Here is a 27,599-nt window from a genome sequence, read left to right on the forward strand (position 1 = left end):
TAGAATACAATACTATGACAGTTTGTACAGTTGGTGCAGAAAATCATTGAACCATTTTAGAGTGACCAGTAGCAGCATTTGTTGTACAAGAAGAGTGACTACGTCAGTGACTGTTTAGGGAGTTAATGGCTCGAGGGAAGAAGCTGTTTAAGTGTCTGCTGGATTTGGTGCGCATGGATCTGTAGCGCCTGCCTGAGGGGAGTAGCTGGAAAAGGTGGTGGGCAGGGTGCGGGGGATCCAGGAGGATTTTCCGTGCCCTTGTCTTGATTCTTGTGTGTGTGCAAGTCCTCAAGAGTGGGTAGGGCGGTGCCAATGATTTTTTTCCGCCGTCCTAACTGTCCGTTGAAGTCGGATTTTGTCCTTTTTTGTGGCGGCCCCAAACCAAACCGTGATGGAAGAACACAGGATTGATTCGATGACTGTCGTGTAGAACTGATGTAGCACCTCCTGTGGCAGGCCATGCTTCATTCATTATGACTGAAACCAAATAAAAAAAGTAAATAATAACGGTTCAATCAACTATTGTTTAAGTGACTGTAATGAGGGGTTTGGTTACAATAAAATGCCTACAATATGTCTCTTATTTATTACATATGAAAATATTCAATTTTGATAGAGATTTTACCAAGCATCATCAAAATTGACATGCTTGATTTGTGGACCACATAAAATGATGTGTCTGGCCGGATCTGCCCCCCAGGCCTTGAGTTTGACACCTGTGACATAGAAGAATGTTGCCAACAAACTTGGCAAATTTGAATGATTACAAAAAATCACGAAGTAATCCTTCCATGCTGACTGACGATCCTATTCAGAAGGCCGTGGAAAAACGGGAATAACTGAAGAAACTACAGTATATCAAATGTGTCACGGTTCTGTTTTTGGTCTGGCCAGCAGGTGGCATGAGCGGACTTCTGGTGCACACCTGCTGCCAATCTATGATTATGAGACTCTGTATTTAAGGACTCTTCTGCTGTGCACCTGTTGTCAGGGTATTGCCTTTGCCTTGCTCATAGACTGATTTGCTATAGACCTCGTCGTGTTTCGCTTTTTGAACTCTCGGTACCAATGGTTTTGTAAGTATGGTTTTGTTTTGTGATTTGGCTTTCGCTTGCGTGTATTTGTTACATTATTTTTTGTTTGTCTTCGCGGTCCTTATTTTCCTCCCTTGCCTTTTGTGCAAGTGCTTTTTGTTATTCGTTTTTGTGCCCTCTGGTCCTTGTTTTGACCAGCGCTTTATGTTACTTCTTTGTCGGTGCGATTTTAGTATATTGAAACCTTTTTGCTACGGAGACCTTGTCTGGTGTCTACACTTTTGGGATCCCAACTTTATTCGGTTTGCCCGAAACGTGACAAAATGAGGTTTCAAAGTTGAGAGCAAATTGTCTCCGCTTCTGCTCTGAATCACCGTTTGCGTGTCTGCTGAAATTAGGCCTGCCATATTGTTAGCTGTCAATAAAATACAACTACTGTAGATGGCAAGTACACTACAGGAAACTGTAGCTTGCGTCTATGATGTAAAAATGCCATGTATTGGAGGTTCACCTTCAAAAAGCAATTGATACTGTAAATGATGTATGTACCTGTATGTCATCATCAGTCCGTCATTATTTCAAGATGAACCAATCAGTTATTCTGTCCTTGTTATTTTAACCTCACTTCCATCATCGTTAAACTACAATTCGTCACCGCAATTTTAGGACCGGCTACCAGTCCGTCATCTTCCACGCTTTCGGACATCAGATTTTCTTTTTCCGTCTCCGCCGACGATGTTGACAGCCTATCTGTGTCAAGAGTAATATAACATAACATGCAGGGGCTGCACAAAACGCACACACCGCTAAATAAAGTTAAAACACACACACAATTTTTAATGTAGTTCATGGTGAATCCGATGACAGAAAACACAAAATTACAGGACTGACCTTGCCGTAATGATCACCGCTAGAATCGAGAGCCATTTCATCCGGACGCCAGTTGAACCGTAACACCTGAACGACCTAAAAAAAATGAGCAAATTTGGTTAAAGGGAACCAAGATTTGGTTAGCAGCCAACACAGGTAGGTCACCGGATTGATCAGCAATGGTCAAGCTTTTTTTTTTTTTCCTGTCGGATAATGAGGAGACCCTCATCTCTCTGCTCGGAATCAGTTGTATTCACCCCCACGACCAAACGCATAAGGTGTGTGTTTCCATCGGCCGCCAATAAAATGGGAGTCTGTCAGTGATGGACTGATTGGTCTTTCAGTAGTGACCCAGTTGGTAATAATTCCAGTCATGCATGGAATAAAACCCTCTCCCATCAGTGCTTAGTCGGTCATTCCCATCATTAATCAATTTTCAGCAAAACGGGCATCTGTCAGTGACGGATTGACGGTCCTTCCTTCAGTGTTGATGGAATGCTTATGCGTATGCTTATGTTGCAGCTCCGCGTGGTCTGGGAAAATAAATTATAAGTGTTCGATTGAAGTCTGTTATTCGTCTCACGAACGTGTATTACTTCCGTTCTGTTTCTGACTGTGCACTAGATAGTGTTGCAACAAAAATACTGTCGAGATGGAAAAAGGAAGGAGAGCAGTTCTCTAATGGAGACTACAGTGAGCTGTATGAACTAATATTGTACTGTTAATCGCCTGTCAAGAAAATACAGTGTTTGGTTACACTCTGGCCTTGTTATTTTTCTTCCCAACACCACTTCTTTCATCAGACCTTGTGCAATTTAGGTGATTAGCATCCGCCTTCTTCAGAGACATTTGTGAGCACTTAGTGTGTCAGGCGGAATGCGTGGAAAGCCCAGCGACTCCCAAACTACACAGTATCTCAAAGTATTTTGTGTTTGATTGTTCAATTGTAGTTGGAAATTTTAAGATTGTGATTTCAAAGTATTAAAAGATTTTTTTACATAATGTATTTTTCTTCACTCAAAATATGCGAGCTAATATCGTCGTTTCAGATGTCAAAAAGTGTTTTTGCGGCTCCCAGCGTTGTCCTTTGCGTGGAACCCCGGTCGAAATGGCTCTTTGAGTGTAAAAGGTTGCCGATCCGTGAGCTCGATACAGGGGTCTCATACTACTCAATGGCTCACATTCCTGTGTTCTCTGCTCCCTGAAATAGAGTACTAAAATTATGCTTTTGAATCAGATTACAAGAAGTACTTTTCTTTTACTTATTGGATGTAAAATATTTCAAAAACAAAGAAATAAGCGTTGTTTAACAAGATTGTTGTTGTGTAAGTGGACAAAACAATATACATAGTCAGATCCAAAATATTGGCACACAGACACAATTCTCAGATTTTTGCTTCAAACAGCACCACAATGGATTAGAAATGAAATGAGCAACATGTTAAACTGCCAGACTTTCATTAGAGAAGACTTATTTTCAAATCAGATGAACGGCATGACCACTTTTTAAGTGACCAAAAGTAATAGGACAAATTAACAAGCATAATTAAAACTTTCAGTCTTTAATACTGTGTTGCAATTCCTTTGCAATCAATTACAGCCAAAAGTGTGGTTCGTATAGACATCACCAGACACTGGATTTCATCCCTTATGATGCTCTGCAAATGTTTCTGTCACGGTTGCGAGGTGGTTGTAGACCCCAAAAAGCAGGCAGGAGGGAGGAGCAGGGTGTACTTGAAGTGTATTGAAACAGAGAAAACTAAATCCAAAACAAACATAGTCCAAAGTAGCAAACAAAAATCACAACTGAAGCTAAAACAGAACCGTGGCCTAAACATGACCGAAACAAACCTGACAGCAGCAGACAAACAGCAACAAACAAACATGACAGTAGCCAAGCGCAAACAACGACCAGACACTGAGTGTTTGGGCTGGGAGTCCTTTTAAAGCCACTAATTACCTAACGACCAACAGGTGTGCAGCTGCAGTGAAAAGCCCCACAGTGCCACCTGTTGGTCACAAACCGAAACATGACAGTTTTCATTTTTAGTTTTTTTTAATTTTTTTTATGTGAAACAAGTATTGTTCCGCATATGCTTCATCTTGCTCAAACATGATGCTTCAGGTAGTATTCATGATGCATACACTATGTCAAGAGTACTTAAACAGAACAATGTAATAATATGTCCCACGACTGATTGGGCAACAAGAGTTTGAATTTTTAGAACTTATCAAATATATCACTTAACTAAAATTAAAATTGTTTTCACTAAATTGCACTGGAAAAGAAATGAACTGCAATTCTTCCTACAAACGTCAACATTCAGTTGAGACATTAACTATATAATTTAATTGTGAAACAGTATTCTGTTAATTCAGTGAATTATTATTAATATTTTGTGTAATTAAAGGGCATCCATTTTGTCTGTCACAGTGTATGATAAAGAAATTGCAGAAACTCCATCGCCACACACAAACACACAAACACACACACACACACACTCACACGCACTCTTTTTATTTAAGACGCTTGTGCTATGACATCTGGCAACTCATCAAATATTTAAAGATATGGTTACCCAATAGCCAACATGAAATCTCCAGCACGCACAAATGAATGTGACGTGAGTAAAAAATAAAAATAAATAAAAATAAGGCATAACCCTGTTAGCAAAAAAATGAGCAAGTCAAGTCATCATTAGCAAATGTGATCATGAGTACTGGCGATACAAACTTGTGAATCTAAGGTCTGGTGTATGAGTGGTCAGATACTTTCAACAAGAAGAGAGTTGAGTAATTGAAGAACTACACAGAAAAATGTCATTGAATCAGAGATGTCAGATGCCAGTCACAACACAGCTATGTAAATTTCCTAATTGTGGGCCTGATAAAAGTTTTATCTTTCTCACTAGCACTACAAACACAAACTAAGCAAAGCTAAAATTAAGTCAGTGAAGACCTTCTTGAAATAAGGAAGATCACATTCCGTAACTTTCAACTAAGAAAAGGTGTTTGAAAAAGGGCATTAAGAGTCTTCATCATAACAGGTGATTGACATGCTCAGGATTTGCTCTGGGCGGCCCGGTAGTCCAGTGGTTAGCACGTCGGCTTCACAGTGCAGAGGTACCGGGTTCGATTCCAGCTCCGGCCTCCCTGTGTGGAGTTTGCATGTTCTCCCCGGGCCTGCGTGGGTTTTCTCCGGGTGCTCCAGGTTTCCTCCCACATTCCAAAAACATGCATGTCAGGCTGATTGGATGCTCTAAATTGTCCCTAGGTGTGAGTGTGGGCGTGGATGGTTGTTCGTCTCTGTGTGCCCTGCGATTGGCTGGCAACTGATTCAGGGTGTCCCCCGCCTACTGCCCGGAGATGGCTGGGATAGGCTCCAGCACCCCCCGCGACCCTAGTGAGGATCAAGCGGTTCGGAAAATGGATGGATGGATGGATGGATTTGCTCTGTTTAATGTGGGGACTTGGCTTTGTGCGTCACATTTGGCACAGATCACCCCACAACAACTATGTATTGATTTTTTTCAGGACCAATAAGTGATATACATAATTGACATTCACACAGCTAAAATCACATCATCATCATCATCATTCTCTTCCGCTTATCCAAGGGGTTGAAAGAGGTCCACAGGTGTGGGGCTTAAGCAGGCATTCGGGCAATGAAGGTTTACGAAAACATGGCAACGAGTGTTCTGTAATCAAAGAGTAAAAATAACTCGGTATTTGTTTAATGTAAGGGGCAGTCCGGTGTTCTACTGGTTAGCACGTCGGCCTCACAGTGCAGAGGTGCAGGGCACGACTCCGGCTGCGGCATTCCTGTGTGGAGTTTGCATGTTCTCCACGCGCCTGCGGGGTTTTCTCTGGGTACTCCAGTTTCCACTCATGTTCCAAAAACATGCATAACAGGTTAATTAAACACTCTAAATTGTCTGTAGGTGTGACTTTGAGAGGGAATGGTTGTTCATCTATGTGTGACCAGTTCAGCATGTCCCCTGCCCACTGCCCACTGCCCAATGACGGCTGGGCTATCCTCGTTAGGATAAGCAGATTAGAAAATGGATGGTTGAATGGATGGATGTTTGTACATTTTATGAATTACATTTAATATTAAATCAAATCTTATATATACAAGTGCTTCATTTCATAATAAACCCATTTAAAAACATATATACACAATACTGTATTTTCTATCCAGTATTGTGTATATATGTTTTTAAATGGGTATTACATACAGTCTATATGAAACTTTCAGAACACTTTTTAAAATTAAACACCAGATGTTAATAAACCTTTAATATCATTTTGAAAACATTATTATCATTATCATTATTATTATTCATAATAATTAATACAGATTTAAAATGACTTTTATTTTGAAATACAACATCAGATCTTTGATGAAGCCTCCTGGGCGGCATCCAGAGATAATCAAATTTTTTTCCAGCAGCAGAATGGCTGCATAGGAAATATTCAATCTAGTGATTTGTAAATCACGAGCTTTGGGGTTTCGTTTGTACTTCTATTTTGAAAGAGGCTTCAGGAGATCATTGACATCGTGTTACCGTAATGCACAGTGTAAACACATATTGACAATCGAAGTGGATGATGGCATGAACTCGTCTTTTGAAGTGTTGGCGTTCCTGATCGCTTTTTGGAGTTTACTTGTGTTCCAGTCGTATTTTTCAGCACATGGTAAGCAGAGGAAAATACGGATTCAAATGTATTTTCCACGAACTTATTTAACAGCTCTGTAATTGCAGAGGAAGTTGATGTTTACGAAATGAAGTCCCTATTTGGTAAACATGGGGACGTGATTTAACTGTAACTGACTCGGTCCAGATCTAGATGCAGACAGTACAGTGTATCCAATATCTGCAGGAAACGTAGCTGTCTCTTTTGTCATATATTTTGACATAAAGGACAATCGGTCGTCCAACAACTGTGCGCGAGATCAACACGCATTTTTGTATTGCTACAGAGTCTTCTGGATCACGTTAAATGCATCCTTCCTGTGTTAAGGAAATGTACAACTGCATTTTTTTTCCGGATTTGTATTTGTATGTTCCTGTTGGCGAGCGCTTGGCGTAGAAGTTAGGACATCGCTGTTGCTGAACCGTGCTCACCCAAATCTGACAGTAAAGTTTACACGATAAATCACGAAAACACTATTGTAACTTAACGCACCGTGAAAACACGCACCAAGTTACACTATGGGTAACTAACTTAGTTTCCGCTTTCCGGTCCCTCAGGAAATTACTTCCATTGTGCGCCACAAGCCATTAATGGAATCGCACAACGGCTTGTGTTCACAAGCTGTCTTTCTGCACAATGCACAATCATGGAATGGTATCCTGCCGCCTTGTTACTTTGCAAGAATGTAGTTTGTTGAAAAAGAGATGTACTTTCCTGTTGAATAATTTGACAGTAAGCGTTATAAGCTGCTTCAATGACCACTCTTCTGACAATGTTCTTGTTTTTGTATTTTAGTCCTTAACCAGACAGCGATAGTGACTTGGTGCGCCATCCATTTCATTTACATGCAAGTCGTCTATTTTTAATCAGGTGGACTTCTTTTATGAAACGTCATCGCTATAAATTATAATGCATGGTAAAATCTTTACTGCGCAAGCTTTCATAGTTCAAACTTTTAAAAAAAAGGATCTCAAAAACTGGATATGCTTGAAAAAAGAACTGAAGATGTTTTTGAAATCGGCATCTATAGTACACTTAGGGACATACAAAGCTGTCTCTGATTAAAATTTGCTGTTGACCAATGTTATTCGTGTTCTTATCAGCTTAGTGGGGCTGTAAATAATGCACACAGTTAAGATTTGCTGTGTATATTGATTTCTCACTTGTCCTTAGATGTGATTGTGAGCGCGTATCGTCGTTTGTCTATGTATGCCCTGCAACCAGTTCAGGGTGTCTCCCTGGGTATCTAAAGATATATTACAGATGATTGTCACACTGTAGTGAGGGCTGTTTGTTTGTCTGGTCACTTCCTTTTTTATTATGAAAGAATGACCCTCCTATCCTTTCAGGTCACTTGCTCATCCTCCTGTGCCAGTCTGTTTGTCAGCCCTGCCCTGCTTGTTTCCACCTGTTGCCCTTTACCTTGTGTTTAAATGGTCCTTGTCTCTCTTTGTCTTGCGTCAGTGTGCTTGGTCCTTATGTGTGCACTCCAGCCTCTCGCCACAGATCTGACCAGTCCTTGCCTTGTTTCCACAGCCTTGCCTGTTTTGAGTTTTCAGCCGCTGATCCTCAAATAATTTTACTCAGAATCCTGCAAGAGTGTCCTGTGTCGAAGCCCCGCACTGACAATTATGAGTGCATAATAAATATGCTGGATTGTTTTGTCCAAAGTTGAAGACATTAAAGAGTTAAAACAAGCAAACACATTTGTGTTATTTACTTTCCTCACCCAGCGATTGGCTGGCAACTGATTCAGGGTGTCCCCCGCCTACTGCCCGGAGACGGCTGGGATAGGCTCCAGCACCCCCCGCGACCCTAGTGAGGATCAAGCGGTTCGGAAAATGGATGGATGGATACTTTCCTCACCCAGTGAAGACTGATAATGAATCGGATTGATAAGCAGTATCAAGTATGGCATCAAAATCGCAAAAATCCTATCAATCGGCATCACCATATAATTGCATGGACTATACAGTTGTGTATGTCCCTTTTTAACTCATTCACTCCCAAAGACGTTTTTAAACGTCTTTTCAGACTTGGTCCAGAATTGGCTGGTATTGAATGAGTTAACAAAATGACAAAACAACGTGAGACTGCTGTAGATTTCCTGGTATGTAATCCCAGTATGTGGTCGTTTCTCTAAAAAAGCGCAATGAGTCTGTAATCCCAAAACCCTTTGAGAGTGTATCTTATATGACTGAATCTAGGACATGAGTACACAAACTTAACTTCCTTGTGCTCTATCAAGCCATTATAAGCCATAGTCAAGTCAAGTCAACTTTATTGTCAAATGTGCTACATAGAGCACAGATGACTTTCCTCTCAACATCAGGAGAGAGAGGAGCCGCTGCGGGTGCCCGCGCCGCCATCGTACATAGCACTACGCATGTCACCTGGAATGCAACGTATTTTACAGTTGTATTTTCTGTGTCTCCTTCTAGATAGAAGATGAATGAGGACGCCTTTGAGGTACCGGAAAGGAACGAGTACCGCTACCTGGTGCAGGAGGAGGATGAAGAGGAGGTGCAATATGTTCGACACAGACACTACATCAGCCCTTTCCTGGTGCTTTCCAGACGCTGCATTTTGCTCATCTGCCTTGGGGTGCTGGCTCTCCTTGTTCTGGCCACTTACCTGGGCTATGTAGCCCAGACACTCCCATCTGGATTTGTCCAAGTGACCACTTACTGTGGCAAATTCAGAGGAAGACAAGTGAGTTTCTAATTTTTGATGATTACTTTGTTCATCGAGTTATAAATATAAATGAAGAAAAAAAGATTTGATCTGTCCAAATATTCAATCCTTCAATGGCTAAGGCAGGGGGGGGGGGCAGCCAGTTAGAGACTAAAAGCCAATATTTTTACTGTGTTACTGCAAAGAGCCACACACACACACACACACACACACACACACACACACACGACCATGCACTCGCGCACATATGCATGCCCGCCACGATGAGCAACAGCCTGAGCACCCGAACATAAATAAAAAAACCTAAAGACACAAACACACAAATCATTTTTTTCTTCCTCCCATTTCCTCCTCACATCGCTCGCGGTCGACTTGGGACCAGTCTGCTGGCTCTTGGTCGATTGCGATCGACGTATTGGGCACCCCTGCCTTAAAAACAGAGGTAATTCGCTGACTAGCTTAGTCAGCGAATTACCTGACGAATTACACTTAGCGCCGTTGTCTGCGCATGAGCGGTGATTCAGTCATCTGATTGGTTGCCCTCTATGTCAATCAAGTAACGGGATTGGTGATAGACTGACGTAGTACATTCTATATATTAAGCGCTGTTGTTTTAATGGCAGCGCCATTGCCGAGGCGTTTTCGACAATTGTTGTGTGAAAGCCCGGGAGCCACATTGAACCAGCCAAAGAGCCGCATGCGGCTCGCTAGCCGAGGGTTGGCCACCCCTGGGCTAGGGTGTTGTGTCTCACACATAAAAATCAAAACCGAGTAGCCATTTGTAAAGGTACATATTGGGAAAGGCATTTTCTCAATGAATATTTGGGTTGTCATTGAATTATTTGGCAAAAGATAATGGCTACCTTGTTAGCAAACGTCAGTTCTGCAGTGCCCGTTTATTTCACCTCTACCATTAATTTGAACATAAAAGTTAAATAATTAGCAAGTCCCTCAGTGATCATGTTACCTATGTCTAAAATTCCACCACATCTGTCGTTACATCTTTTTTGTACAGCACTTTCACAACAGCTGCAGCTGTAACGAAGCTCTTTACAGAACAGTGAACATAAAATAACAAAATATTACAACACAACACATAAGACATGGACAGTCATGCAATCATAACCTAAACGCAATTCCCGTATACGCTTTGTTGTTTGAAGCAATTCTAGATGAAAAAGGAGAGAATCAAAGTGTCTTTTTGCCAGTGGATCAGAGACGTCATGCTCAAAATGTGCACACGTCTGCTGTTGAAATGTAAATTGTGGCTGCCGTTCTCTATCGAAGCAATTTCCCCCACTTATCTTCTTTTGGACTGACACTTTAGACAGAAAAAAGGATACATACTCTGTTTTCTCAAGGACTCTATCTTCCTCAAATGATATGTAAGGGTGTTGCTTTTGGAGAAATGCTCCATCTTTTGCTACTACTGTAGTAAGTATGGTGACAGCATGGTGAAACAATCTGTAGAATCATTGTTAAAATCAGGTACCCAGAGGTAGAACTGTATTTGTGTACAATATAGGTGACAGGTCAATGATGGTTGCACATTGGTCAGTTCAATTTTATTTCACTGCATTCTTGGAACAATTCACATACAGCAATAAGATGCCAGAATACACATCTCAAAATGTCAAAAATAAACACACGTTAGTTCTACATTCGACTTTATTGTAATTGAAAATCGCTAAGCCAGAGCAATTGCACACTTGATGCATCATACATTGTGTTTGTATTGCATTAAATGTTTCAAAAAATATTCTAAAGTGATTTTAAGACTACATTAGCTATTCTGATAACATGTTCTCTCAAGCAAGGCAAATTTGTCTTCGCAAGACTTCCCTTTGAGTGTGATGCTGCAGAGTTTCACCTCATGAATTATATTTCAGTTCACCTTACTGGCCGAAGTCTCCAGCGTTCACAGAAGAGATCACTTCTGTCATAATATCTGCACCCGAATAGATGTGATAGAAAAAAAAACACTCGACAATGTCTCGGGGGAAGCTCAGTGTGAGCATTCAGAAATAATTTGATAAAGGAATATCCTCCAGGGTAAGAGACAATTTTCCTTGTTGAACTTGAAACTCACTGTGTTGGTGAAGAATACTGTGGCTGCAAAAAGGAGCTACATGCTCCTCACTGTCTTCCCACTGCTTGCAGCTCACCATCTGTGGTTGCCTATGAAATGAGCTAAAACCACTATGGACTCTTTCGAATTGTACAGGCTGGGAATGTGACACTAATTGGATGCCGTGCTGAAGGCAAAACAAGGAAGAGTCAGAAGCCTCACACAGACAATGTATAAATTAAACTGTAACGAAAGCAAATATTTTCTAAATAATTTTCAAATTAATTTCATACCACTCTCAATTCTTTCTCCCTTTGATGACAAAAACAACATTCAGATGTATTATAGGTACATATGAATCATATTAATAATCAGAGGTGGGCATTTTACAATTTACCCTTCCGTCATTGTCAGTTTGTTATTTCTTTATAACTCAACCAAACTGTAATCGTCAGTCGTCATGCTTTCTTCGATAAACTTCACTGCTCCACCAGTCAGTCATTCTACTATCTTTGTGTGAGTCTTATATTTTATGTACGTGTATTGATCTACATACAAACCTTTGTGGTTGTGGGTTTATGTAAAATGTTGGTGAAATTATTTATATTCAAGACTTTATCTTGTTTGCGGGGTTCAATTGAGTGCGAGCAAAATAAGTGTGATTAAAATGGTAAATGGAGTGCACGATCAGTGTATCTACATAATACGGTGTATGCCCAAAGAGCTGCACACACAAACACACCCTCTTTGTCGTGTCCTTCTCCTCCTCCTCCTTCTTCTTCTCGGTTCTTTTTTCGGATTACAGTGCTTTACTAAATACCGCCACCTAGTGTGCAAGAAGCACAGAGCATTTCCATATACAGTCATACCTCGGGTTTCGACCATAATCCGTTCCAGAAGGCTGTTCGAAAACCGAAACCACACTCTTTAAAAAAAAAAAAAGGTTACTGAACACGTCTGTTCACCATGAAATGCTAAATGAGGAAGCGTCACTGACTCGTCTACCCGAGGAAGCGTCACTTCCTCGCGTAAGGAAGGCGAGAGGAGTCAAGTGATGCATTCAAGTGCGCTCACTTTGTTCGAGAACTGAAATTCGGTCGTCATCCGGGGCCTAAAAAAAACTCTAAATTTTTGTTCTCGACCGATTTGGTCGAGAACAGAGACATTCGAAAACCGAGGTTTGACTGTACAGCAGGGGTCTCAAACTCCGGTCCTGGAGGGCCGCTGTCCTGCATGTTTTCCAAGACTTCCTGTTGCAACACACCTGATTCAAATGATCAGATCATCAGCAAGCTCTGCGGAAGCCTGACATTGAACCTGTTCATTTGAATCAGGTGTGTTGCAACAGGGAGACTTGGAAAACATGCGGGACAGCGGCCCTCCAGGACCGGAGTTTGAGACCCCTGCTGTACAGTATGAATAGTTAATGGAAGCAAACCTGCTCGCGAACAAACACACAAGACAGTCTTGAATATGAATAATTTCACCAACATCTAACACAGAACTGCAACCCTACAAGTTTATATTCAAATAAATACACAACAATATTAGATTCAAACAAAGATTGTAGGCCAACACAGTCCCTGCAGTGATCCGATTAAAGAGAGGAGCACTCACTATCACACACCTATTCAGTTCACTCTCGCACAACACACCGGCCCCTCAGTGTAGAATTAGACCGTGCTTTGCACTAGACTTGCCCTGGCCAAGAGAATAAGGCCCTTAGTATTCAATTTACATTTCTGTTTATGCTAGCACTCCTGCTAAAGTGTTCGGATTTTCCATCCTTAAAATGTAATAATAATAGTAATGCAACCGTGGCATTTTCTCTCAGACAGAATATGCTCATGTGACTGTTTTGTCTCCATGAATCCACATTGAATGAACTGTAATACACCACATTTTGCAGAAAAACGGGGCCTATTCCTTTAAAGGCATGTCATATGCTGCTCCGCCAGTTGGTAAACTGCGTTGGGCACCTCCTGCCGACCCAGTGTGTCAGGATGGCGTCACGGATGCCACCCGCTTCCGCGGCGTATGTCCTCAAGTGCAACCGCTGTCAAGCACAGGCAAGGTGATAGGCCAAGAGGGCTGTCTCTTCATCAATGTGTGGACACCAACGCTCAAGGCCGACGCAAAGCTGCCCGTCATGGTCTGGATCCATGGAGGTTATCTACACATGTTCAGTGGTAGCGAGCAAGGCTACTCACCCACGGAGAAGCTTGCAGCAGAAACTGGGATGGTGTACGTCAGCTTCAATTACAGACTCAATGCATTTGGCTTCCTGGCACTGGAGATACTAAGGGAAGGCTCTCCGAAAAACACTTCAGGTCAGTTATATTTGGTTTATTTCAAGCATGAGTTTCTGGTTCGGATCACAAGTTTGGCAGATATGTCTTGTCAAAAAGCTTTCAATCTCAAATAATGGATCGCTATTTACAATGTGTTGGATTACAGAAGCAATGCAATTTTCAACAAAAGGGTGAATTGAAAAATATACACAAATTCTTTGTGTTGACAGTTACTTCTTGTCTAATCCACTCTTGGAAGGAATATAGTGGATTTTTTTTTTTTACTTGAAAAATGGGACATTGAAAAGAAAGCCCTCTCTTCCTCCATAGGGAATTATGGCTTCATGGACCAGATTTTCGCATTAAAATGGGTACAAAGAAACATCCACGTTTTTGGAGGCGATCCTGGGAAAGTTACCATCTTTGGCCAGAGTTCAGGTAAGAAAACAATATTTTATTTATTGTCAATAAATATTTATTGCTCCTATATTTTGTTGTTCTACATCTTCCTTTCATAACTTTGCTGCTGTGAATTGGGAATTTCTCCATTGCGAGACTAATAAAGGTTTTCTTATCTTATCTTATCTTATAAGATTCACATTGCCCGGAACAATTAATTGCACACTTTTTCACATTCATCACGCTTAAATATTTCAAATCATCTTGCCAATTTTAATCCCCCAAAGACTGCCCGAGTAAATACAAAATACATTTTCTAAATGATTATTTAATTCATTTGGGGCAAAATAATCCAAACCGGTCAAGCCCTACCTGAAATGGTAATTGCCCCCACTTGCTAAAGCATGCATTTAACAATGATTAACCACAGTGTTTGGAAAGTTGGTTCAATTACACTGGCCACGCGTGACCTGATTACCAAAAAATGTGTTTAATTAAGAAGTCACAAAATAGTTCCCGTCAGACAGAAGACAACAAGTCAAGATCTCCAACAGAAACATGTCATGCCACATTCCAAACCAGTTAAAGAACAAATAAGAAAACTGGGAACAGTGGTAAAGCTTCCCCTGAGTGCTGCACTTAACTGAGATCAGAAGTCGGGGATGTCTCTCATCATCAATCAAATTTGCCATTCGTTTAATCTACTGTACAGTAGAAAGATGAACACAACACATTGCAAACCTCACCGAAGTGTTTGAATAAAATTGCATTAAGATAACAGGATAGCAACCATTATAAATGCTTAATTAAATATTCAGTTTCCTAATTTGAAAAGTAATCTAAAGAGCACAGCAATAAGGCGAGGCTGAAAAAAATTCAACGCATCGCTGGCCCAATGTCAGCGTTATGCATGTTAATGATTATAATATTCCATTTAAGTTTTATCTGGTCTATTGTAACGTCTGGCGGTGCCACGACACGTCACTTGGCTCCAATGCAAGCACGCAGCAATGGCAGAAGTTTAAAACTTTGATTGAGACCTTTATCCATCCATCCATCCATTTTCCGATACGCGGTATCCTCACAAGGGTCGCGGGGCATGCTGTAGCCCAAGGGTGGCCAACCAGTCAGAGACGAAGAGCCAATTTTTTTACTGTGTTACTGCAAAGAGCCACACACACACACACACACACACACACACACTTTTTTGCCCAAAGATTGACTTTTGGAGCACCAACCTCTCACGATCGACCCGATCGCGCTCGTGCAAGCATATGAACACACACAAACGCGCACACACGCATGCACACACACACACAACTATGCACTCGCGCACATATGCATGCACGCCACGACGAGCAACAGCCTGAGCGCCCGAACATAAATGAAACCTAAAAACACAAACACACAATTTTTTTTCCCCCATTACTTCCTCCCACCGCTCGCGGTCGACTTGGGACCAGTCTGCTGGCTCTTGGTCGATTGCGATCGACGTATTGAACACCCCTGCCTTAAAAACAGAGGTAATTCGCTGAGTCGCTTTGCACTGAGCACTTGGCGCCGTTGTCTGCGCATGAGCGGTGATTCAGTCCTCTGATTGGTTGCCCTCTATGTCAATCAAGTAACGGGATTGGTGATAGGCTGACGTAGTAAGTTCTATGTATTAAGCACTGTTGTTTTAAAGGCAGCGCCATCGCCGTGGCGTTTTCGACAATTGTCGTGTGAAAGCCCAGGAGCCGCACTGAACCAGCCAAAGAGCCACATGCTCAAAGAGCCGCGGGTTGGCCACGCCTGCTGTAGCCTATCGGAGCTGTCTTCGGGCAGTAGGGGACACCTTGAACCGCTTGCCAGCCAATTGCAGGGCACAGAGAGGCAAACAACCATCCCTGCTCACACCTCGGGACAATTTGGAGTGTTCAATCAGCCTGCCACGCATGTTTTTGGAATGTGGGAGGAAACCGGAGTACCCGGAAAAAACCCACGCAGGCCTGTGGAGAACATGCAAACTACACACAGGAAGGCCGGAGCCAGGATCAAACCAACGACCTGTGCACTGTGAGGTCTACACCCTAACCACTGGACCACCGGGCCGCCCCACCTTTATCCAAGTCTACAAATTCAATGAATTGTCATTTGGCCCATACAACACCCTTGCTAAGAGATGTTTGTAGAAATTAGTTATGGAGTTTCGTTTTGAAAATAATTAAATAAATCGGTCCCGGAGATCGACAGGTTAGCGTGTTGGCCTCACAGTGCAGGAGTGCAGGGTTCGATTCTGACTCTGGCCTTCCTGCGGAGAGTTTGCATGTTCTCCCAGTGCCTGCGTGGGTTTTCTCCGGGTACTCTGGTTTCCTCCCACATTCCAAAGACATGCGTGTGCATGGCAGGTTAATGGAACACTCTAAATTGTTCCTCCTGTGAGTCTGAGCGCGGATGGTTGTTCGTCTTTGTTTTCCCTGCGATTGACTGGCAACCAGTTCAGATTGTCCCCTGCCTACTGCCCGAAGACAGCTGGGATAGGTTCCGGCACGCCCCGCAACCCTTGTGAGAAAAAGCAGATCAGGAAAAGATGGATGGATGGATTGATGGATGAAAAAATCTGACTACCCAGACTGATTGACCGATTTTCAGTGTGATTCCTCCTAAAGTCAGCAAAAGTTCAACTAATGGATGTGTCAAAATTATTATCCAGACACATAGTGAGAATGGTTGACGTTCTATAGTTATTACTGAAAATACTTGTGTGTGGTAAACACAGAGGTTGGCTGATCTGGAGTCTCTGAATGTCACGTGAAATAGAATGGAAGCCACTTAGGCAATGACCCGAGGCATACGCTGCTGCTGGAATTCACAAATGGAGGAGCATGTTGTTGTGTCTCCAAAGTCATTCTTCCGAGTAAAAATAACAGGAAGAGGGCCACGGTCCACTCAAGTAAGGGTTCCTGTGATAACATGTTTTTCTTCTCTGTAAGGTGGAACCTCCGTGTGGACCCTGATGATGTCGCCGCTCGCGAAGGGTCTCTTCCATGCGGCAGTGGATATGAGTGGCTCGTATGTGTACAATGCCACATTGGAACAGGCTGAGTCGGACAATTTGGTCTTTCTGAAGAACACAGGCTGCAAGGACATTGCATGCCTTCGACATCTCTCTGTTAAAGAGATATTACAGGTACCAACTTAGATTTTCTCAGTGAGGAGCCTTTTTTGGGGCGGGGAATTATGATTGTTTTGGGGCGGCCCGGTAGTCCCGTGTTTAGCGCGTCTACCTCACAGTGCAGAGGTCGTGGGTTCAATCCCGGCTCTGGCCTTCCTTCCTGTGTGGAGTTTGGATGTTCTCCCCGAGCCTGTGTGGAGTTTGCATGTTCTCCCCGGGCCTGCTTGGCTTTTCTCCGGGTACTCCGGTTTCCTCCCACATTCCAAAAACATGCATGGCAGGCTGATTGAACACTCAAAATTGTCCCGAGGTGTGAGTGTGAGCGTGGATGGTTGTTCGTCTCTGTGTGCCCTGCGATTGTCTGGCAAACGGTTCAGGGTGTCCCCCGCCTACTGCCCGAAGACAGCTGGGATAGGCTCCAGCACCCCTCGCGACCCTTGTGAGGATGAGGCGGTTCAGAAAATGGATGGATGGATATTATTATTTTGAAGTGGCCTTGCTTTCTTATCTGACAAGAAAATGTCGTCTACTTCTTTCTTTTAAATATTTGAATGTATAAAATAAGGTCAACATACTGTATATTCACTACTTAGCATACTGTATTTGAAGAGTCTCTCGTCGGGTTTCACTTTTGGACTGAAGTTGAACAGCAGTTTATATCCAGCCACAGATGATCAAATGCATTCATCGCCCAACAAAATTCTGGTTGTGACAGGCCATCCCATGGCAGCAATACCCCTCCTGGGCTGCAGATGACCTGGTTAACCTTCCGACCAAGGGGCTCTTCTGTGGTCCTGTTGCAGTGGTGGACGGGTATGTCCTTGAAGCGTCACCGTTTGAGATATGGGAAAAGAAAGGAGCTTACAATGATGTTCCCTTCGTCATTGGGACAACAGAGCAGGAAGTGGACTTCAGGTGAAGTTTAATCCTGTTCAAGTTTTTTATTTATAGTTCAGTTGTAACTGTGATCAAACGACTGTTTCCTCTGCAGTCCATCGCCTGAAAATATTTCCATGTGGACCTGGGGCGACTACAAGTGGTTTGTGACAGGTAACGAAGCCCACAGAGCGGCTCAATAGCTCGAGCATGCAATAAATTGAAAACAGGGAGACGTAAAGCAATACTTTTTCTGACAGAGTGAACACAAGTGGATACAAAACAATCTATGTCAAAGCATTTTTCAAAATGAAGACCTTCATTTTTCCAAACCAATCAATATAGTCAGAATTCAAAGGTCAACCTGGTGCACCAGTTAGCCCCCAAGGAGCCCACAAGTAGCCTGTAGACCATCTCACCAGTGTTGGGACATTGTGATTTCCTCGTGTTGCTGTAGAAATAACCATTTGAAAAGGTAAACCTGTACAGAGATTTCTCGGAATAGGGTATTAGTGACATTTGTCTGGTTAAATCATTAACCTGATTGCTGTCTTCACATAAATGAATATCATCAACTATGAATTCAAAGTTTGAATTGCAAACATATTTAAAGGTCATTTGAGCAACTTTTTTATTTGAGAAGTATGTGTCGTACTGTTCACCCTTTGCATTAGTCAGTGCACACGAAGTAGTTCTCACTTTCAAAAAGGTTGATAACCCCATTGCAGAAAGGCTTCATTGTTTGTCACTTGTTTCAGGCCACCTAACAATAAAAATGAAAACTGAATAGAAACTTTATTTTGTTGGGCATAGATTTGTAAAAGTAAGAAGTAACTGCGTACATGGATGATTATGTTTGAAATATTTACTTTAAAAAGACTGATTTTGTGTATTAGATGGCATGTTCCCAAATGAGAAATAATATAGAAAAATAACTTTGTATTTGTTTTTGTACACATCATTGGATCTATAGATTCACCGGTTGTCCTCCTTTCAAGTGTCGTAAATTTTTTGTGCTACCACTCAGAAAGGTTTTGAACCAATCTGGTCAGAATAAGGACCTACTGTTACATCACAGCCAGGCTCATTTAAATAGCACGAGACTCATACTGTGCTGCATTTCTTTGTTTAGTACCCCCACTCTGAGTTGAAACAAGAACCGCGTTGGAAATGTTCAGAAATGTGTTAAAATTGAGGATGTTAGTTTTGTTATGTATGTGTCATTACTTGTCTCTTTTTCAGAAAAACTTAAGTCTTTTAGCGAGAACCTTCCTAAAGCGGCATTGGAGCTTTATCCCTCCTCCGACCCCTGCCCCACCACAGACCGCTGTCCTGAGCGAGCATACACGACCATGGTTTCTGACATCAGAGTGACATGTCCCAACAATGATCTTGCCCAGAAGGCCGCTGGTAAATCCTCTTCTTAATGATTGTTATAATTTTGTCCTGATAGCTTAAAAAAGTTTGCTTTCATCAAACAGATCATGGATACATTTCAGATAGCCATCTGTGTGCTGTTATGAGACCACGTGGAGCACACCAACTTTTATTCCGTCTCTAATATCTTCTTTCATTTCTCAGTGTCTTCTAGATATAGAATCATGAAAGTACTCAGTCGCTGATAGTGTGATCGTGTCGTGGTAAACTCGCCTGACTTGTGTGCGAGCAGAGTGGGGTCGGTTCCCACTCAGCGACGGTGTGAATGTGGGTGTGGATGGTTGTTTGTCTGCATGTGCCCTGCGACTGACTGCCAACCAGGCCGCCTTTCGCCCAAAAGTCAGCTGGGATAGGCTCCAGCGTCCTCCTGTGACCCTCTTCAGGATAAACGGTGTTGAAAATGGATGGATGAATGAAAATACTCAATGAATTTAAAAAAATTGTGAATTATGCAATATATCTTGAAAATTGGTCTTCAAATGAAACTTAAAAGCAGAAATGTTGAGGTCAGCTGACATGCAGAAAGTTTTATCTAAGCTTGAAACAAGCATACTTGTTCGCAACCCTTGAATAAAGGTAAGATTTGGGATGTTAATTCGAGGGCAGCATGTATTTCTATTCATCTATCCATCCATTATCTGAACCGTGAATCCTCACGAGGGTCGCGGGGAGTGCTGGAGCCAATCCCAGCCGTCTTCGGTCAGTAGGCCGGGTCCACCCTGAACTGGTGGCCAGCCAATCGCATGGCACACATAAATGAACAACCATTCGCACCAACACACACATCTAGGGGCAATTTAGAGTGTTCAATCAGCCTGCCATGTGGAATGTGGGAGGAAACCAACATACTCAGAGAAAATCCACACAGGCACGGTGAGAAGAGGCAAACTTCACACAGGAAGGCCGAAGCCAAGAATCGAGCCGACACCTCTGCACTGTGAGGCAGACGTGCAAACCTGTCGCCCACAGTGCCGCCCTATTCATATTACCGGTACATTAAAATACATTGTACACTGCAAACCTGCTGTCTTGAAATCAACACAGAGGGTATTAATTACTTAATTAAAAAACTCTGGCAAAGTGTCTATATACACACTGCATCCACATCTCCCATTGTTAACGTAACATTGAAATAAAGTATTAAATGTTCCACACCCAATCGATAGATGGAGCTTGTCACTGAAGCTGCCTCCACCTGCTTGAACTAAAACGTTAAACACCGTGTTAATGAATCCAGTTGGCCATGTAATTCCATATGAGATGCAACGATAGGCCAATTTGTTCTAAACAATATGAAAACCAAGTTAGGAGGCAATTTTGTTTTTCATCAAATCTCATCATGTGAAAGTTTTGCCTCTCTTAGGAAAATTTGAATTTGTCTTGCAAGCAATGAGGAATGATGCCAAAGCGAACCTGTGAACTTGAATCATGACGTAAGGTGCGGGGCTTCAGTTTCAAATGTGCACCAATCAGGGTCAAATGCAGGTGACACCACCCCTCAACCATGTATCAGTGTTCCATCCGAGACTTCACAATCTATTTTATTCGTGAGTGATGTTAATGCAAAACCGACATTCTGTTTCTAACGCTCTCCCTAAACTTTGAACAATGGTCAATTTGCAGTCTCCCTTTAATATTCAGACGTAGTCACACTTTTGCAGCAGCTTTGACCACACGATGGTGAGATCCTGGTCTCGGAACTTCTCTAATTTCAAGAAGGACCTGAAATATTTGGAAAGCATAGAGTGGGAAGTCTTGAAGTCGTTGTTTTGTCCATTCCACCCCAAAAACCTTGTCTTTTGAATAGTGTACATATCAAGAATGTATCTATCTTATAAGATAAGATAAGATATCCTTTATTTGTCCCACACTGGGGGAATTTACAGTCTACAGCAGCAAGATTGTGGGTAGAAAGAAGAAAAACAAAGTGTTTGCATTCACAGATAGAGATAAGGTGTCTGTGCTATTTACAATTGTTTTTCACATCATTTTATTTATTATTCAGCAGCCTGACAGCAGTCGGTAGGAACGAGTGGCGGTATCTCTCCTTCTTGCAGCGCGGGTGTAAACAGTCTCTGGCTGAAGGAGCTACCTAGTGCTGGCAGGGCGGGCTGGAGGGGGTGGGAGGGACTGTCCATCATAGCTTTTAGCTTAGCTAGCATCCTCCTGTTGCCCACCTCCTCCAGAGTGTCTAGGGAGCAGCCCAGGACAGAACTGGCACTCCTGACCAGTCGCTCCAGTCTCTTTCTGTCCCGAGCCGAGATGCTGCATCTCATCATTTTAACCCTTTCATGCATCCTGTAACCTGATAACATGATTCGCTGTCCACTCTCCCTGAAAGGGTTACGTTCTTCGGAAGCTTTGTCTCCAAGTCTAATAATATGGTGTTTTTTTGTTTTGTTTTTAAGGAACAACTATTCACTGAATTGGATAGTTTGCCATGATCATTTGTTCTCTGTTATCATTTAATAATCTAGGATTTTTTTGGTGTAGGATTCCTCCCTCACATTGCTTTTTCAATGAACTTGTGTTCCTGCAGCGGCCCTTCGGAGTCCTGTTTATCGCTATGTGGTGACACACACGCCTTCTGGAGCAATCAACACAACTATTCCTCTGATGCCGTTTCACAGCCGCTTCTCTTTCCACTGCTTGGATATCATTGCTTTCTTTGGGGGACTGGAGTTAGTTCTGGGGAAACCACTCTCTGATCAAGACAAGAGTTTCCAGGATCTTGTAACACAGCATCTTGTGAACTTTGCCAAAACAGGTGAGAGTGTTCTTCTGCTTCTGTGTCTTGAGTGTATCGTGTATTTAGCTAGCACTGAACATCATACTGAGTTTCACAGTGTGCCCTGGTTGTGCTTCAACGTCCCCTCCATTACTTTTCAATTTATGAAATGGTTGGGTTGTTTTTATTTTTCGGAATTGGGGAGATGTTTGAGTTACTGGATCAATAATTTAATACAATAAAATAGATAATAGCTCTATTTTCTTGCAATTATTATTTTGATTTCGACCCGATGGCTGCCATTTTGGTCATAGGTCACCAGTGGTCAATCATTGTGAATACTGCAGAGTGGTAGAAGGAAGCCTCTGGCCAATTTTGTCATGATTCGGTTTGGGACCAACAGGTGGCACTGTAGGGCTTTCGCTGCAGCTGCACACCTGTTGGTCGTTATGTAATTATTAGTGCTTTAAAAGGACTCCCAGCCCGACCACTCATTGTCGGGTCATTGTTTGCTCTTTACTACTGTCATGTTCGTTTGTTTGCTCTTTACTACTGTCATGTTTGTTTGTTTGCTCTTTGCGACTGTCATGTTCGTTTGTTTGCTGTTGCTCTTTGCGACTGTCATGTTTGTTCAGTCATGTTTTGGTTGCTGTTATGTTTTATCTTCAGTCATGATTTTTGTTTGATACTTTGGACTTTGTTGGTTTTGGATTTAGTTTTCTCTATGTTTAATACAACTTGTCAAGTACACCCTGCTCCTTCCTCCTGCCTGCTTTTTGGGGTCCACCACCACCTCGCAAACGTGACAAATTTCAAAGTTCAAAATTTGAATTCCGCATCATAAAAAAATAAACAATTTGACATTGAGATTGCCCATATCAGGCAGTCATAAAAGTGATGGCGGCCATCTTGAATATTTAATTACAGTTTTTTACTGTCCAAAAAATATTTTCCAAGTACTATGTGTGGTAAATATATCTGAAATATCGTAATATTTTGATCATTCATAAGAAAAAAGTTGCAGCTGGTGGCCATTCAAAAAAAAAATGGCTGCCATGGGCACCATTTTGAAAATTGAAGGCTCTATATCTAAATCTTTTTGTGATGTCATTAGCTATAAGTGTAGCAAATTTCGTTTTGGTTATCTGCTGCACTATATGGAGTTTTACGAACTATTGATTTGTAAATCGCCTGTAGATTATACTGTATGCTTATTATTTCATGAAGACTGGTAATCTTAAAATCTCTGTCTCTTACAGGGAAGATGGTTGATGGGTGGTCCGCTTACCCAGCAGCCACTGCCCTCCTGTCCAGCAAACTTTTGTTTGTCAACGAATATTCAGCTGCGCGCTGTCAGTTGTGGAAGGAGAACGGCCTGTATGCCTACGCGTGGATAAACTGATCATACATTGGTGTTCACTGACGTGCAAAGACAAAAATTGTTCGGCTGTCTTTTGCTTGGCCGTGTTTCAAAAATTGTTGTAAAGGGAATATATTCTGTTTGAGTTGCTTGTAAGCATATCACAATTTAAAAACAAACAAACAAACAAACATTATTACATTTTAACAGCAGCCTGTCCTTGTTGAATTGTATGACACATTTTTAAACAAGTTGCGAAAATTATAAAATATTTCACATTTCTTGAAGTCAGGCTTACCTTTCAACCGAAACTTTCTGCGTAAGACACAAGTAAGAAAATGTGCTTTGTCGCGTATTCGTGTGTGTACACACACACACACACACAGTTTACATTTTCTCCCCATGCATGGAGTTTCTCCGGGGACTCCGTTTTCCTCTCCCACATTCCAAGATCATGCATGGCAGGATAATGGAACTCTAAATCAGGGGGGACACCCTATTTTGACAGAAGATATACTTTTCAAGCAACCAACCTCCTGCGATCGACCCGTTACACATACACACACGCACACACAAGCGAGCGCAACCATGCACATGCGCACATTTGCACGCACACACACAGGCATGCCATGATGAGCAACAGCCATAACGGCCCCTAACATTAACAAAACAAAAATAAAGCAGATACAATACTTTGTAAGTTTGTAAAAAGGACATCACTGCACTTTTGCAGAAACTATCATACGTAAGGGCACCGTTTGAAAATCTTTCTCCTGGTGCTTCAGATTCCTGGTACATTGATGTGTTGGGCACACCTGCTCTAAAATTGTCCTGAGGTGTGGTTGTGAGCGCAAATGGTTGTTCGTTTATGTGTGCCCTGCGATTGGCTGGCAACCAATTCAGGATGTACCCCGCCTACTGCCCGAAGACCACCACCTCTCTCTCTCTCTCTCTCAATCACTCACTTTCTCTGTGTTTTTAATGTATGTCATTCTTTCTGTTCAATTACTTTTAAACAGTGCAGCTGTCAAGAATCTTTTTTTTTACCACGGACCGGTTTTACATCCACTATTTTACACATTTAATGGACCGGTGGAGAAACAAATAATTAAATCTACCCCGTGAATGTTTTTGTCGTAATTAGTGGGATCTTGGCATTATTTCTCTTTGACGAGCTGGTCCAATCTTGGGATAATTTTTTTTCCTTGAAAAAAGTTCTAAATGCTTGTCTTTTAATGCCGGTGAGCTTTTAATGCCCTATGTGCAAAAGCATTTTCAATGGCTTCATTTCCTCATTTGTGAGCCACTTGCAGCATTACACAACAATCAATAAACCTTCAGTCAGACTAATGATTTTGTTTCTTCAAGACAGCTTTTTTTTCTTTTGCAAGTTGGACGCTCTTCTTGTGCCACATTAGTTGGCCTGTTTCCCTTTTCAAAGGAGCTCCCCAAACACGTTTTTGCTGGCTTTTTTTTCTATGTAGCACATGACCGGAGAGTTGGATTTTCAAAATAAAATGTATTTCGAACTCTAACGATTAATAAAATATTTTTTGTGTCAACTCATGACCACTGGCCAAACATTCAAAGAGCCCCAAAAGATCGGCCCAAAAGTGATAGTGGTAGAATATCCACACAATCACAGAGATCATAGATTTCAATTTCCACACAGGAAGAGTGACAGATTTGAACAGTAAACATTTTTGCAGAGTCAGTGCCATGCAAGAAATTCAACTGACAACAGCTCAACTTTCTATTCCGCTTGTCCTGTTCAGGCTTGTGGGGAGCTGGAGCCCTTCCCACTTCGGCCAAAAGGCATACGACACCTCGGGCTGGTCGTTATTCAGTCATAGGTCACGTATAGAGTAAGCCAACATTCAAAGCTCCACTGAGTGGGAAATAAACCCACTCTGCCTGCACCCAAATCGAACAAATGAGCCATTATGCCATCATTGACCCAAATGAGAATAGTTTGTGAAATTGATTCGTTCGGCAAATTTTGATCAACAAGAAAGCCTATTGGTGGCAGATATGTTGCTCCATTCATCCTCTTTGAAGCAATATGTTTAGGGAGCATTCTCCTGTGTTTAACATTGGATATATTATTGTGGATATAGCTTTTTTTGAAAAACCTTTCGAATGATTAAGAGCCAAAATCATTTGGGGGGTTTTTTCACAATATTGCCAACATCAAAATCCATCCATCCATTTTCTGATGCGCTTATCCTCACAAGGGTCGCGGGGCGTGCTGGAGCCTATCCCAGCAGTAAGGTTGCCAGCCAATCGCAGGGCACACAAACAACCATCCGTGCTCACACTCACACCTCGGGACAATTTGGAGTGTTCAATCAGCCTGCCATGAATGTTTTTGGAATGTGCAAATTTCACACAGGAATGCGCGAGAATCAAACCTCTGCACTGTGAGGCTGATGCGCTAACCACTGGCTTCACCCCAACATCAAAATATGTCCAGATAATACTCTTGCAAGAAAAGTATGTCTTTATTGTTAGTATCACTAAGTCTTAGTGATACTAAGACCTCTGGGACACTTTCATCTGACTGTTGTTTTTTTTCTCAGGCACTTGTGTTTTTTCTTTACATTTGCTGTGATGCTTTTGTGGACACGCCGCATGCTACTGCAGATTGGGTAAATTGCTGATAGACCACTGGGAATTTTTAATTTCCCAACTTTCGACATATCCTATGATGTAACCACTTTGTATTCAAGAGGGGTTTTGACATCAGATTGATGTTTAAATTGTTTCAGTGTTTACACAAATGAAAAAAATGAAGGCTTAGTGCTGATGTGGAAATTATACAATCGCAGGTTTATTTAGATTTTTGTATTTACACATATGCATTTTTCCACAGTTTTCCCCCTCACGATTGCAAACAGATCACCGTCTTATGGGGAGTGGGGGGGGGGGGGGGGGGTAATTGTCACTAGGTATGAGTGTGAGCGTCAATGGTTGTTCATCTATGTGTGCCCTGGGATTGGCTGGCCACCAGTTCAGGGTGTCCCCCGCCTACTGCCCGAAGACAGCTGGTATAGACTCCAGCCCGCCCATGACCCTTGTGAGGCAAAGCAGATTAGAAAATGCATGGTTGGATGGATCAGAGCACTGGAGCCGCAATCGAACCCTGCACTTTTGCACTGTGAGTCGACCACCAGGCCGCCCCTAAGAAAATCATTCACAATTATATTTTAGGATATCAAATAAAATGCTGGAGGAACTCATCTTGGGCTACACAGATGTCTAGCAGGGCTACAACCCACCGCCCAACTCCCAACACTTTCATGCCAACCGCCCCAGCTCCGTTGTAGCACACATATCTCTGAAGTAGTCATTCACCAAGCTTTTATGGACAGAATGTGACACATGCCACAGACACATCGCCAGTTATTTATTATTTATATACAGGATTGTTACAAAGTCCCAATTATGTTTACATCCAACATATTCAGAATAATTATTGCAAAAATATGTCCCCTTCAAAGAAATACCACTGCATAACACGCACGGCTCTTTGCACGACTTCTTAACCTTGTTTATTGGCTATGGACATTTGCACTTGCTTGTGAATAGACACTGTTGGATATGTTTTGAATTATATTTGCAAAAACAAGTACGTAGAAATGTGTGTTATAAAGCTGTTATAAAGCCAAATAAAATAATTTGTGAATATTTGGTGTATGTTTTTCCCCCCCTTGGTAACACAAATTTAATTTAATTTATGCTAGTCCACAATATCCATCCATGTTTCTGATACTCTGATCCTCACAAGGGTCACGGGGGGTGCTGGAGCCTATCCCAGCCGTCTTCGGGCAGTAGGCGGGGGACACCCTGAACCAGTTGCCAGTCAATCGCAGACCATATTCTGTACATTTTACTTTGTATTTGCAGTTCACTGATAAATGTTAATCCAGTGTTTGAAAACCTTGGCCACCTGGTGTCAGTATAATACTGCCATATGGCTACACTGCACAT

General features: G+C 42.1%; 2 protein-coding genes across 5 annotated transcripts in view; both read left to right on the forward strand.

The window, feature by feature from the left end:
- The first annotated feature begins 6,370 nt into the window (after nucleotides 1-6,370).
- LOC147207156 (uncharacterized) lies at nucleotides 6,371-27,296 on the forward strand. The gene is made up of 10 exons (XM_086106312.1): nucleotides 6,371-6,602; nucleotides 9,044-9,314; nucleotides 13,274-13,694; nucleotides 13,986-14,093; nucleotides 17,027-17,223; nucleotides 17,924-18,123; nucleotides 18,200-18,258; nucleotides 19,327-19,494; nucleotides 22,061-22,288; nucleotides 23,509-27,296. Exons 2-10 carry the CDS (start codon nucleotides 9,051-9,053, stop codon nucleotides 23,649-23,651), a joined length of 1,788 nt encoding a protein of 595 aa, XP_085962438.1. The 5' UTR covers nucleotides 6,371-6,602; nucleotides 9,044-9,050; the 3' UTR covers nucleotides 23,652-27,296.
- The window catches only part of LOC147207157 (USP6 N-terminal-like protein), a 28,905-nt gene continuing 27,437 nt past the window's right edge, over nucleotides 26,132-27,599 (forward strand). For all 4 annotated transcript variants that reach the window (XM_086106310.1, XM_086106309.1, XM_086106311.1 and 1 more), the window contains exon 1: nucleotides 26,132-26,257. The gene's annotated coding sequence lies outside the window, so the exon portion shown is untranslated. The remainder of the gene's footprint in view (nucleotides 26,258-27,599) is intronic.

The sequence above is a fragment of the Hippocampus guttulatus genome, chromosome 3 (genome assembly GCF_054856545.1).
Source record: "Hippocampus guttulatus isolate MCC_2025c chromosome 3, RoL_Hgut_1.0, whole genome shotgun sequence".
Lineage (NCBI taxonomy): Eukaryota > Metazoa > Chordata > Actinopteri > Syngnathiformes > Syngnathidae > Hippocampus > Hippocampus guttulatus.

Excerpts from the sequence above, each read along its gene's own strand:
- LOC147207156 (XM_086106312.1), top strand. The coding sequence starts at position 9,051 with ATGAATGAGGACGCCTTTGAGGTACCGGAAAGGAACGAGTACCGCTAC. Across the intron at positions 17,224-17,923 it reads CTGTTAAAGAGATATTACAG|GCCATCCCATGGCAGCAATA; the intron begins GTACCAACTTAG and ends TGGTTGTGACAG. Across the intron at positions 22,289-23,508 it reads TGTGAACTTTGCCAAAACAG|GGAAGATGGTTGATGGGTGG; the intron begins GTGAGAGTGTTC and ends TGTCTCTTACAG.